General features: G+C 39.7%; 1 protein-coding gene across 1 annotated transcript in view; it reads left to right on the forward strand.

Annotated features, from left to right (window-relative positions):
• Positions 1–8,163: 8,163 nt before the first annotated feature.
• The window catches only part of LOC107087701 (polycomb protein suz12-B-like), a 24,693-nt gene continuing 18,116 nt past the window's right edge, over positions 8,164–14,740 (forward strand). Inside the window, 3 exon segments of the mRNA XM_015379424.1 lie at positions 8,164–8,883; positions 13,621–13,667; positions 13,763–13,827. Coding sequence (XP_015234910.1) covers positions 8,718–8,883; positions 13,621–13,667; positions 13,763–13,827 — 278 coding nt within the window. The 5' untranslated portion in view covers positions 8,164–8,717.

Below are 14,740 nucleotides of genomic sequence, written 5' to 3' on the forward strand. Positions count from 1 at the left end.
AAAATACAAAAAGGACGTGTTGCAAACAATAAAATAAAAAATGCAAATCAAAATGCTGCAACTATAGAATATATATATATATATATATATATATATATATATATATATATATATATATATATATATATATGGAGAGAGAGAGAGAGGGAGAGGATAGGTCATGATAGAGATTATTCTGGATAGAAGAGGAAAAAAGAAACACCCAAGAAAGTTAAAAAAGAGCACCAAACTTGCTTCATAAAGCAGGACTGTGCCAGTTTTAGTCAGTTCCTCTGAAAAATGTTAGAATCAACTCCCATAATTGATATTCCTTTCAAGACTGCAGATCTGCAACCAGACCAATTTCGGTGACTGCGTCATTGGGTCCTTCCGAGGCCATGAAAATAAGGAGGTTCAGCTTTAGTTTAAAACAGACCATCCAACCTTCCCCAGCTGTCGGCACCCTTCACTCAGCACATGCTCTGTCGCCTAGCAACCGTGACCCAGCTGAGGTCGCGAGGGGTGCTGGTTCCTATCTCCAGCTGTCTATGGGCGAGAGGCGGGGTCCACCCTGGACAGGTCGCCAGTCCATCGCAGGGCAACACAGAGAAAAACAACCATTCATGCACACACTCACACCTAAGGAGGATTTAAAGAAGTGGGAGGATGCCGGGGTACCCAGAGAGAACCTGCGCATGCACAGGGAGAACATGCAAACTCCATGCAGAATGACCCCGGGCCGGGATTCAAACCCAAATCTTCTTGCTGCAAGCCAAGTACCACTGAGCCACTGAGCAGCCACTCAGTAACCATTTAAATTAATTATTTTCATTCATAAATCCCAAAAATGGCTGCTTTAGTTGTTTCAGTGTAGCTTGGTTTATTGTGGGATTTTTATTGTTACATCGCTGGCTTTGCAGAATGGGATGAAATGCTGAACTGATGCTACTACAATTTACACCAGCGAGTAGGTTGGCCCCCCTCTGCAATGCCCTGGCCACCTCCTGGTGGCGCCACTGCATGAAATACAGAGAAATAATGACGTTATCGTGTAAATGAATTTATTTAACACCAAACACTATTAGTATAATGTAAAGGGTACATTAAATTATTCAAAGGCTAATTTGTTTTTTTATATTCCATAACTTGATGGAACATTCAAATATTTAATAATGTATTAAATAGATAAATGTTACATTTCAGACTTCTGATGTTTTCTTTCATGTATTTTCACCAAACTACCTGTAAAATAATCATCCTTAATAAAACCTTCACTGTCTTCCTGTGGCTCCAGCTGAAGCTTGCTGTTTCCTCCGGGGTCTGAGGGAGCCGGCGCGACCCGCGGCTGAGCCCCGCCCACCATGCCGCTGGTGGTGGACGCCGTGTGGGCGCTGTGGAGCATCACAGCCGGCATCTACGACTACTTCCACACCAGCGCCATGGAGGAGAGGATCCACACTCTGGAGCACGTCCTGTCCATCCATCAGTTGGTGATCGCCGGCCTGTCGGCGGGCCTCATCCTGCTCATGGTCTACATCCTGCTGAGGAAACACTGACCTGCATGGCGGTCAGACCGGCGTCCAGGTTAAAGTTTGAGTCCCAAATGAAGGGAAAGTCAAGCAGTAGCTCCTTCCACAGGCCCAGTTCAGTCCAGTTTTAATGTTCATCTGCTGCTCTAATCAGCACTTTACCTGCTTGACAAGCTTGAACGTCGTGGAATTGTTATTTATTCATCCGTGTTTTAAAGCTTCACTCTGAAAGGTTTGACTGGTTCACTGGGCCGTCCGTCTCAGGTACTGGTTTTAAACCGTTTCAGTAAAGCCCCACAGCTGTCTGTGGTTCTGATGGTTTGTCCACAAACTAAAATGCATAAAAACACTGACTACAGATCTTTCTTCATCGGTTTTTCTCTATTTATTTATGAATTCTTGTGTGTTTAGAGTTTTTCAAAGGTTTTATACAAAAAGGGAGACGCTGTGTTGTTTACGTCTCGTTACGCCATCGCTGCTGTTTGTTATCACTGCTCCGTTTGCTCTAATATCTGTTTGATCAATTAAAACCATGAAATCAACGGAAAAATATTGACTAATAAATATAAGTGTAATTTAATCTCTGATTTAGTTTTCATCTTTATTTTAGTTTAGTCTTGTGGTTTTAATCTGCGCACATAAAGCAGATTTTGCTCTTTTTTAATTCAAGGAGACTAATTATTATTCATTATTAATTTAAAATTTCCATCTTTTCTTCAAATAAAGGTCGACTTTTCTGACCTGGGTTCCTAAATTTGAACCTATGCAGACACCGTAGCAGTGATTAATTCTACTAAACATAAATGCATGAATGATTTTTATTAGATCCTGCTGGAAATTAGTCCTTTAATCCTGGAAATGTTCTTCAGGTGATAAAAGTCTGACTTTATGAGCCTCTGAAGGTTCAGGTCTGAGTCCATCATGACACCAAGATTTCAGCAATAATCAGTGTTTTCCAGCTGTAGTAGCTGAAGCTGGATCTCTTTTATTTTTTTAAACCTGTGGTTTAAACATCAAGACAACAGGAAGAGGAGTTTAGCTGCTAAATAATTTCTTCTAAACTTTAATTTTATTTGGCAGAATTCTGACATTTTAACATAGTTTATTCTAAATAGAGTCTGTTGGCATGAATATGCAGACTATTTTTTGAATACTGCGTATTTTCTCAGTAAAAACTTTGCAAAATCACTGCAGACCTTATTATACTGTAAAAAATCTAGATCTCAATAAGTAATCTTTTTTTTTCTAATTAGTGCATTTTTTTCTTGAATTGAGGAGAGAAGTGAGCACTGGAAAAACAATCTAAAAATAAGTACAAATTTCTTCAATTAAGTGCATTTACCCTTAATTTGGGTTGATAGTCACCTGGTGACATTGGGATGTAAAGCTGTGTCGTCTGAAACCTGCGCTTCTGTTTATACAAATTAGGAAAACTGATTTCTACTCTGACTCAAGCACAAATTAACGCTGTGACTGTATGATGCAAACCTTCGTCTTTATGAATAAGAGGGAAGTAGCATGGCAGCTACTTCCTGAAACAGATCTAGCAACCAGTGTTAAACCGCTGCTGCCTACAGAAGGCTGAACGGCTGACCCAAAACATAACGAGGACAGAAATAGCTTCAGACTTCACACTGGTTCAACATATGTTTCCACAGAGCATCAATCTCCAGCCGGGACCAAAGAAGGTTCTGTTGAAACTCTGCTTGTTCTGCTCACATAAAGCTGGGATGAGCTTTATGTGTTTTTCTTTTCTTTTTGTGTTTTTGTAAATATTTCTGAATTTTTTATTTTGTTTGTTTTATTTTAAAACTCTTCAACTGAGGTTTAAATGTTCATCACCTTGTTGAGCAAAGTGATGCAGATAGTGATGGCCTGGTGGGTTAGAGCAGAGCGCTTTTGCTCTGAGAAGGTTGCAAGTACCCGGTTTGATTCCTACTGCCTTCACTCTGGGTCCCTGAGCAAGACCCTTAAACCCACACGGCTCCCTGAGCGTCGCATAATGACAGCCCACTGCTCCCCATGGCAGGGGGGGGGGATTTACCATCAGGCAAAACAAGGCAGTTGTTCCTGGGGGGCCCCATAAAACTATTTTTACATGTAGAGTTATTGCAACTATTCCTTATTTGTGCACAAATAAGTGGCGTTGGATGTAGGAGTTTGCCCTGAAATCGAAGGGTTGACGGTTCAAGCTCCGACTTTGACTTTCATTGTCGTTGTGTCCTTGGGCAAGACCCTTCACCTGCATTGATGCTGATGGTGGTCAGAGGGCCCGGTGGCGCCAGTGTACGGCAGCCCCGCATCTGTCAGTGAGCCCCAGGGCAGCTGTGGCTACAATGTAGCTTGCTACCATGAGTGTGTGAGTGAATGAATGTAGTGTAAAGCGCTTTGGTCAAGTCTCCTGACTTGAATAAAGGCACTATATAAGTACATACCATTTTAATAAAAATACTTTCGCTAAAATGCCTTCAGTGTCCGCCATATTGGATCAGTCCATTTGCTGCACATGTTCAGAAAGGTCCAAGCAGACAGCAGCAAACTAAGTTTCAAAATCGACACCTGTTGAACAAGAGATGGACTAGTGAGCATTAAACCATTGAAGGGGACATTCCCCTATATTGATAAGTATATATTTACCATCATTTTAAAATTGCTACAGATGATCAGAAATCAATTATTGGGGTGCTTTTTTTGCTTTTTTTCTCTCATGTTGAAGTGGAAAACATCCGGCTTTTGGGTATCCTTTCTAATGGAGACCTGAGAAATGGAGATGGGCATATATTTACTTCCAGCAACTTTATCATACAAATAAAAAAATGGAGAACAGATAAGCAGATCCTGGCTTGCCTACAGTGAAAAGAAGGACTGGGTTATTTACTTTTACCGTCGGCTTTTTGGAAAAGCAGGACGGAGCAATCAGCTAAGTGAGAATGGGCTTAGTGAGGGACAAAAGGTAGAACAGATAATGGATTTAATTTCTCTATCTGTGTAATGGGTCTGTTTTATGAGTCATCTTCTCAATTCAGAGGGCCCCCTGCCTGTCTTTGCCTAGGGCCCCAAATTTCCTAAATCCGCCCCTGCTCAAAGCCAGAAAAGAGAGGGTCACATTTTGTTGGGATCTGACTAAATATCATCAAACTCAAAGTAAACGTTCAGCATCTAAAAGAAAAAAACATAGAATAGAAAATCCCTTTTTTGTTCCACAATGGGTAAATTCTGGTACATAATTTATAGAACAGGATAAACAGTTGAAGTATATCAGCGGTATTTATTAACTAGAGCTTTTAAGACTTACATATTATTCAAATTATTCTTAAGAATATCAGAGATGTGTCTGAATAAATCTTTTATCCCCAGGTTTGATAACTACATGTTTTTTCACCGCAAATGCGTACGCTGCACCTCTTCAGAAAAGACAGACAAATATAAATAAAATAAATAAATAAATAATAGTAATTTTCCTTTGAGATTCATTGCTCTTCTGAAAGCAGGAGGCGGCAAACGTGCCTAAACGCTGCGCCTCCTGCTTCTGATGTCTATAGCAACCAATCACAGCTCAGCACTCCAGCAGCAAACGCAGTGATTGGATAGAGGAATTAGAAGGCGGGATCTCTAAACACGAGTCATCGCTCTGTTGCAGAGGACGTCCCTTCAGCAGAGAGCGCAACGAGACCCGGATGTTTCACTCTGGCCCTTCACAATAAAACACAGGTGTTATATACTGATGTTATATATGATATATAAATAATAAATCAGAAAAGTGACACGTTTGAAATTGAAGCATACATATGAAGGTTAAAAACAATGACAAAAAATTATTTTAAGCTTGTTGGGAGCAATGTTAGATTTAAAGTAGTAGGGAGGTCATTAAATGTCAAATTATTCTGGCTTAAACATGTATGTAAATGTACTTTTAGAAGACCATATTGTCCAAAAAGTTAGAAAATTTCTACTTTTAAAGAAATCCTTTCTTCGTTATCTTCTGCAGGCCAGTTAGTTATACATCAGCCTGAACACCTAAATTCAGTCAATCATGTATCAACGGTATCAACGGCCATCTGTCAATCAAATGTTAATAGCCAGTAATATAATGTAGCCGGTTATATAAACAACTCGCTACAATAAAACTTGCTTGTGAACCTTCCTCCACAAAAATCCCGCCCCCTTGATAAACGACCAATCACATTCACTTTATTCACTCGTGTAAAGTCGGGCACCACTCGGGAAAATTCGGAAATGTAACGGTTGGAACAGCCGCTTCCCTACGACTTTAATGTCTAAGAACTGATAGAAGGAAGGATCTGCAGAAGTGCGTCTTTATGCACCTAGGATGCAACCATCTGTCATTGAAAGGAGCTCTAAGGTTCTGCATCATTATCATGTTCAGGGTGGAAGAAATTTTCCAAAAGTAACTTTAACTCTGCAAGATACCTTCCGCCTCCATCCGTCTTTATTGTGGGTAAAGTGTCTCCAAACAAAAATAAGGTTATTTTATGACAGTTATGCAAAATGGACACTGCAAACAACATCTTAATTTCCAAATAAATAACAGAAGACAGCAGATTTTTCTGACAACATTTATTGTCCTTTTAAATACAAAGAGTGTATACCAAATGAAATTTTGTTTTGTAGAGCTTTCATGACATTTTCATTCAAATGTAAACAGTGCGAGAGAAAAGACTAAAAGAAAACATGGGACTTGATCAACAGCCGATACCGCACCGCGACGTCACTAACCAGTAGGTGGCAGTAGTGTTCTTTGACAAACATGGATGCCTCCAGTAAAGCACATTCACATTAAAATTACTCTTCATTATAAACACTTATCTTTTATTGAACAGGATGTAATAAATTCATATTTAAAGGACTTTCAGAAGTTTGAATTCTGAATATGAGCGGATTTTTCCTTTAACCCTCTGCACATATTGTATATTGTTCTGAATATTTTTTTCTACATTTATTTTTGCTAAATTTCTGTATTCAATTTTTGGTGTTAAAATATCAAAGTCGGAAATTCCAGACGGTATCACTGCTGCCACCATCAGGCTTAGAGGAGAGCTGCTTGTTCCAGGGTTATCGAATTACATCTCAGGGGGAATAACCAATCACCTGGGAGGGTTGCTGGGGTGGCCAGTGATTGGCTATTGGTGGCCATCTAGACCCGCCCCTTGACGTTAGGCCACCACCTCAGGTTCTGGGTTCGAGCCCAACTCCCACCGACTGCCTCTCTGGGTCCCTGAGCAAGACCCTTAACCCCACACTGCTCCCCGGGCGCCGCACAATGAAAGCCCACTGCTCTTTAAGAGGATACTTTTGACAGTTTCATGACAATAAAACAATGGAGAAAGAAAAAAAGACAGATTCTCCAAAATCTGCTTTCATAACAGAAAACAGACCTGATCTAAAATCAACGGGAATCCATGAGAGGAGGAGAGACACAAGAACTAACATTGCAGAAAAGCTGAAAGTGTGCTTCTTTAACACCTCGGGCAGATTGCTTCACCACATTCATGTTGTAGTAGTATCCACGTAATAAGTGGCCCATATAGAGGTCAGTACAATTCAATTCTATTCAGTTTATTTCTATAGCTCCAATTATCATCACACGTCATCTCAGGTCACTTTCCAGTTCACCAGATCATCTAGTCAGATTGATTCAAAGTTTTCTATCTAAGGAAAACCAGCTGATTGCATCGACTCATTGACTCTTCAGCAATCCCTCACACTAAGCATGCTTGTAGCGACAGTGGAGAGGAAAAACTCCCTTTGAACAGGAAGAAACCTCCAGCAGAACCAGGCTCAGTGTGAGCGGCCATCTGCTGAGGCCCACTGGGGTTCAAGGAGACAGAAGCAGACATAGAAAAAGAAGCATAGATACAAAAGGCAACTGTCAACCAGCTCCACAGGCGGCCCCGTCCAGGAAACACACAGCCAGGCAGACGAGCTCTTATGTCAGAGGATGAAGAGAGCACATCCAGCCAGTCACAGTCAGAGAAACAGGACTACACTGAAAAAAGGTCAATATCTGTAATATCAATAACATATTTTTCAAGACATCTACATATTGGTATTACAATCCCCCCTTTTTTGCATTGATTGCTTGAAATATTCTACCACATTTATTTCTTCCACTCAACTTTGCGGCCATATACTTGAATTGAGAATTTTGTCGCTTACACTTAAGCAGGATGTCTGAAGAAAACATTTGTTTACACTGAACACTATATAACTACGAAAGTCGTTGCTGAGATTGCCTGACCAATGGAGATGTGACAAAGAAAAAAAAAGGATTAAAACCAACACATTAAAACTGCTAAGACTATTAAAAATATAAACCTGTATGTAGAAAGCTGTATTACTGAGAATTTAAGTGATTGAGCTGGATTTTTTTAGGGCCACCTCATGAGTTTGGCCATATCCTTAAAGTTCGGTATAAAAATATTGTTTATAGTTCAATTTTATAAAGAACTATACTCTGAGTTTCCATAATTTATAAGGCCATAAAATTAAAACTAACAAAGATAAACGTCTATAATTTAATATGTTGTGATGAATTTCTGTTTTTAATCCAATGGAAGATGAAATATCAATACAATGAAACAAAATTCCATTTAGAGCAAATATGATTTTACTTTGAAAATTCAAACAGGATATAATCAGGGCTAGCCCGGTTAGCTTTTTCCTACCTCAGAATCCTACTTGCTAACAGACCCTCGGTGATTATAATGCACATTTTTGGTTAATTATCCGCCTAAGAGCGATACAGTTGTTACCGGTTTAAGTGTTTTCCCCTTTTCCCCGCGTGGAGGTCGGGGTTTTAGCGTCCTTCTCGCTGAAAAGTCGATGTTGGGGCGATGCTAACCGGTTAGCCCGGGGTTTCCGCCTCAGCTCGCCCCGGAGGCTGTTCTCTTGTTCCGCGCATTCTTCGACCTGCTACCCGCTAAAACAGCCTCATCCACACCACAGCTGATCTCTAACGCTTAATCAGCTTCAAATTTAATATATTAGGAAATTAAATACTCTCCAAAATGAGGACTTGAGGCGTGTTTCTAGTTTAGCGGTCGGTTTTCCTCCATCTCTGCCTCTTTTGTTTTGACAAAGGGAGGAAGAGGAGCCGAATTTCTTATTTTATTTATTCATTTTTCCACTGTGCCCCACTTCAGGCGGGGAGCCGGCTTTACTGCTCCTCTCCTGTAGCGTTTGACCTCCATGGCTCCGCACAAGCAGAGCTCCTCGGGTGGAGGCCACCACCATGTGGGTTTCGGTTCTGGAGGAAAGACCAACGGGTTGTACCAGCCGCCCTCCGCTGCAGCCAAGAAGCCCAGCATGCAGGAGATCCAGGCCGACCATGAGCTCTTCCTGCAGGCCTTTGAGAGTGAGTTCCTGCTGTCACCGACCTGCAGACACACCGACACTCATCTCAGGCTTATTGCTAAGTTTAGAGAAGGTTTCACAGCCTCCATCTGCTGCTGCTGTCAGCTGGATCTTCAACTTCCTCTCATCCCAACTGTTCAATCTTTTATTAAGCTTCAGGTTCAGCAGTGGAATAAAGACATTTTACTCAATTTTGATCATTTAGATTCACAGATTTTAATCTGAAATTATTGATACTCAACTTGAGGATTTAAGAAGAACACAATGAATGGTTTGACCAACCCAGCTGCCGTAGTTTTGCCACAACAAAAAGCAAAATAAAACATAAGAGCAATTAATTTCAGCTGTTATATACATTTTAGACACAAACATAGATTTTTTTTCATACATTTCCTTTAGGAAAGTGGCAGTGTGTGTATAAATGTTCAAACAATATTGCATTTAAAACCTGGTGATGTTTGTGTTTAAAAATATGGTAAATTGTTTTCTTGTGGCAGAACTACGGTAGCTGGGTTGGTCAAACCTGTATTGGGTTCTTCTTAAATCTTCAATTTGATTTTTAAATACAGATTATAATCTTGCAAAGTATTTTTGTTTTGTTTTTTGTAAAAGTGCAAGGAATTTCAGCTCTGACCCAGACTAATAGAGTCGAAATGAAATGATGTTATTTTTTAATTTGCTTTCTGTTGTGGCAGAACTACGGTAGCTAGGTTGGTCAAATCCTTTATTAGGTTCTTAAATCATCAAGCTGAATTTTAAATACAGATTATGATCTTGCAAAGAAATGTTATTCAAGAAATTTCAGGTGTGATTAGGACTAATAGAGATGAATTGAATTAATCTTAAATTATATGATATTTTTTGAAAATGATCTGGAAATTTTTATTTGTAAATAAAGGAGAAATTGGGATTTTAATTCTTCTGTCATTCAGGCCACAATATTCAGGTCCAGTTTAAATCCACGGTACAAAAACGGGTAAAATTAAAATCCAACAGATTATTTTAAAAATCTGAACCCATTTCTTTAGACGTAGGTTGTGAAAACTTTTTATTTTCAAGATTGAAAGTCTTTTTTATATATATCAATATTAAAAATGTAACCCTCCTTAGATTTGCAATTCTACATAAAAAAAAAAAAAGAAAAGAAGAAAGATTAAGTTGGTCAACATCTGGATGCCAGAATATCACTTTAAGTTCATTATTTAAGTTAATTTTTTTATTTTTACCAATAAGTTAATTGCAAAATTACAAAGCAAGGATAATTTAGCTGTATTCTGAAAAATTATCTGTAGATAAATGGGATTTAATTAATTTGAATTGTTGCAGCATCACATTAAATATCTTCTGCGGTCAAAACATTTGCAACGTTTCATTTTGTTGGCGTCTGAAATCCAAAATCCGGCTTTTTAGATTAATATCAGCCTGGCCTCCTACAGGCGGCATCTTTTTGTTACTTTGAGAAGAGAAACTGGTTACAGTGACTCCAGTATAGATCCAGTTTGAGTCAAACCAGACCAGTAGCGTCCAGAGTGATGGTTGGATTCAGATCCAGCTGCAGGTTCAGGCCTCATTATGATGATAAAGTATCTATTCAAACCAGTGAAAGTGGCTCCAGCTCTATAACCTGCAAAACCTGATCTATAAAAGAGAGAACGTTTCTTATAATGAGCAGATTTGAGAACTTGATTCATAAAATTGAGATTAAACACGATCAGCTAATGAAGTGTTTTTAATAGAATAAGATCATTAGATATTATGCATCTGAAATAAGATGATTGTTTTCTTATTTTTAGTGTAAATCATCTTCTTTCATCATCCAACTGTCTTATTTTCCTGCTCAAATCAGGGAAAATACAATAAATGTTTTAGAAAAAAATGGACTAAAGATGAAACTTCTGGATGATTTTAAAAGGTTACTGTTGAACCACGACTCAAATCAAAGAATCTGTTATCTTGGTATGAGGATCATGTCAGAGAGTCAAGAAAAACGTTCCTATCTCATCTCCATCTTTTAAATAACCCACATCTGACCAGTTTAAATAATCTAGCTAATACGGGTTTTAGCAGGAGGATTTCAGATGATTTAAATTGGATGATTTCTACCTCCAGTTTGGCCAGTTTGAGTGTTTTTTAGAGTGAAATCCTGGTTTCCTGTCTCGTCTTCAGAGTTTATCCACAGGTTGTTTGCTCGCTCGGCTTAAGATGAAACGTTTTTTCATTTTTTTTGCTTTAAACCTTCCTCTCGTTATCTCTACTCCTCGTTTGAACCGTGCCTTCCTGCCTGTGCTGGACTATTATTAGATTACTCAGAAACAACCTTGAAGCTCTCATCTTCTTCTTAAAGGGATTGACCTTATTTATACGTCTAGAAAATGAATACTAATTAAAATACTGTTGAAATAGTTTTTTAAAGAAATATAATTACAATCTCCCTTTAATAAAAACCACTTTGAGTTTGCGATTGTTTCCCTCTATTACGACATTTAGAGGAAACCTCGGCAATAACTGCTGCTACTGTGGCTGTCGACAGACACGGCGAAGAATCAGATGTTTCCACAGAAGCATTTCAGTCTCTATCAGAGAGACGAAGCAGAGTCAGGAGAACGTCGGCTGTCATCAGACGGTGAAGTGTTTGTGTCGGAGCCGCTGGCAGAGCGGAGAGCGACACAACGCAGCAGAAACACGGAGCTGGAGGAGATGATTTTATGGCTTAAACGCCACCGGATTGCTCCTTTAGTTTAACCTTAAAATATGTAGTGATGCATTAATTTTTAATATGCATTTGTTTTTAAGACCTGATGTGTTTTAAATCATATTGGGGCAGAAACAATCAGATTATTTGTGATTAATTATTGAAATAATCAACCAATTTAGTAATTGATTAATTGATTAATGGTTAACTGGAGTATAGAGACTGTAAAACGTGCCTTTAGCTGACAGAGCGACCCGATTAGAGAAGTAATTATACCGTAATTGTTAAAATAAATGAGTAAATATTTTGTATTGGATCAAAAACCTTTTGTTTGCGGAGAATCAGGCGAAGAGAATTTGGTAATTTATTTGACAGTCTCCTTATGGGAAGAGGATACGACAAACGATCTAATTAGTAAGGGTGTAAACCATCATGGCGATTCGATTCAGTTTCGATTTCCTGACCCAACGATTCGATTATTTTCGATTCTCAAGAATACACCACGATACGATTCAATTAATTGGTTCATTTTGTTTCAAATTTGAAATAAATCAATTAAAGCTGTAAAAGTGTTATGCATTTTTTTGAGAAACTACAGCAAATAACAGAAGTAGAAAAGTTTTACTCCACCTATTCCTATTAAAACCTCATTCACTGAAAAATAATAATCCCCCTGCGTTATAGATTCTGAAAGGACGTGCATCAAAAAATACTGCAAAAAATGAGTGCAATGCAATACCTCGGCTCCAGACGTCCTGCCCCTCCACAGACGCTCCGCTGCTCCTCTCCAAGATTGTAGCTGACCGCAGACAGGAGGCCGGCTTGTTTTGTTTTTATGACCGAAATTGTGGAAAACAACTCGTGAAGTTTGACCCGCTAGAAGAGCGAGGTGAGCGAGAACGCTGGGACCCTTTTTCCACCTGGATCTCCGCTCTTTTTGGCCCTCATGTCCCTCCGTCGTCGGACTAAACTCGTCCCCACTTCCTCGCCGCCTCGGCCGTATCTAGACCCACAGCGTGTAGCTCAGACCACGCTTCAATACTGAGCATAATTTAAAAATGTCTGCATCAAGCTCACTGCAACACACTGCTGTAAGAGTATAACCAGGAAGCGAGGTAGGAGGGCAAAATAGGTTTAGTGGCACCGCAGCACGGGAGGGAGAATTACGTCCAATGGATAAAAATAGACCGGAGGGGAAAAAAAAAACATAAATCGATACTCGATACGTGTCGATGCATCGGATCGTCGGCTTTTGGATCGATGCATCGATACAAAACCGTTATTATTTACACCCCTACTAATTAGTCTAATTAGGGCTTACAGAGGCAGGAAACAACAAGTTCATCACACTGTTAAGCAGAATCATCTCTGGAAATCATGCGGCACGGTAGGGAATCTAGGATTTTTATGAACGTCTGAAATTTCCTGATTATGGAGGCTGACTGTAAGGAGATGAGGCAGTCTGCTCATGCGCCCTTTATCTGACATCCACACCAGAACTGAACCGTGCCGAGCCTTACTGATGAACTAGTACCGTGTTGACATGGTTCCGTTGTGTCTGGCACGGTCCGGTTAGATCTGCGTATCATTTACACTTAACCGTTATCTCGTTTCCGTCGGACCGTTCTCAGCACGGTTTCAAAAGGGTCGTGGAAATGGCGCTACATCTGATTACTTTAGTTAGTACAAATGATCCAGACTTTTCCTGTCAGTTTAGTCCTTCAGTCTGAATAGAAATAATCCATTTATGTTCCATAAGGTGTCTGATGGCTTCTCTAATCCCAATCAGGTGTAACAAAGCCTATTTTTATCAGTATTAATTTGCCTTTCTTCTGTTTTTTTTCCTCTGGTCATAAACTGCTGATTCTGCTCGTTAAAAACCTGCCAGGCTTTATAAATGTTTCTGCTGTATAAATGTTTATGTATTCATCTTAGCCGCAGCTAAGATGTCTTTCTTTCTTTTATTTTAATCTAATTTCTGATGGCTTTAATGTTTCACCTTTCAGAGTTGAAAACATCAGTTTTTGTTTTGTTTTTTTTCTGCAGAGCCGACACAAATCTACAGGTTTCTCCGCACTAGAAACCTGATCGCTGTGAGTTTTTCCTCCTCCTCCTCCTCCTCCTCTTCCTCTCAAACAGCAACGTAACGGTAGATAATAACCCTCCTCCTCTCTTCGTTGCTCTCCAGCCTATTTTCCTGCACAGGACGCTGACTTACATGTCACACAGAAACTCCAGGAGTAACGCCAGAAGGTAAGATCTCTGCAGATCTGCGGGTTGAAACTTGCAGGTTGAAAACTGGATTCCCTGTTTTCTTAGAAAGCAGGTCAACGGTTATCGTGAGTGAAAGCAGACCGACGCGGCGGCTGTGTGGCGAGGTAGATCGGTTAAGAGGAGCTTTTTTCAGTTGAGGCTGCTTTGCATACGGAGGCAGAAGCTGCAGGAAGGAGTGAAGATGGAGCTGATACACGTGGGGCTGGCTGTGGTTGGGGGCGGGGGGGTGAGAGGCTGCAGATGGCAGAGCTCAGCGATGTTTGGGTTCAGAGGATGACGGGTTTAAAGTGTGTGGAAACGCCTCCTGATGACATCGGGGAAGTTTAGTTTAGAGAGTAAACTGTTGGAATGAGTGACGTGAAATGTGTTCGGTTTGTTGGAGCAGAAGATGTTAACCCATTTAGGCCTAAAACGCCTGGAAAAAAACACCTTAAAAACCTATGGCCGATTTTAAAAAATACCCCTAAAACCTGAAGTTTTTCTGTAAATTCAGCAACTGTGTCAACGCCTAGTAAATTATTGATATCTCAGCTTCTGTAGCAGATAGAAACAAAATTCAAAAAGTATTTGAAAGCTTACACCTGTGGCTTTCCTGGGAAATTGAGTTTATTTAGATACTCCTTCACAAAAATAAACAATGTAAAAGTAAATTGAACATTAATATTTTCAATCAAAAATAGTAAGAAAAAAATAATAAATAAGTAATATCAACTTGTGTCAGTGACTTGATGAACTGTTAAGAACAAGAACAGAACATACTGATGACTTAAACAGTCTGATTCACATGTAACGACGATAGTGCTTGCCGAAGCACTCAATGTGCAGTGGCAGGCTGCACTGTTTACAACCATACACAGTTGGCCCACCTACTTTTTCAGTGTCCGAGACAAGC

Source organism: Cyprinodon variegatus, unplaced genomic scaffold (genome assembly GCF_000732505.1).
Source record: "Cyprinodon variegatus isolate N-32 unplaced genomic scaffold, C_variegatus-1.0 Scaffold191, whole genome shotgun sequence".
Classification (NCBI taxonomy): Eukaryota; Metazoa; Chordata; class Actinopteri; order Cyprinodontiformes; family Cyprinodontidae; genus Cyprinodon; species Cyprinodon variegatus.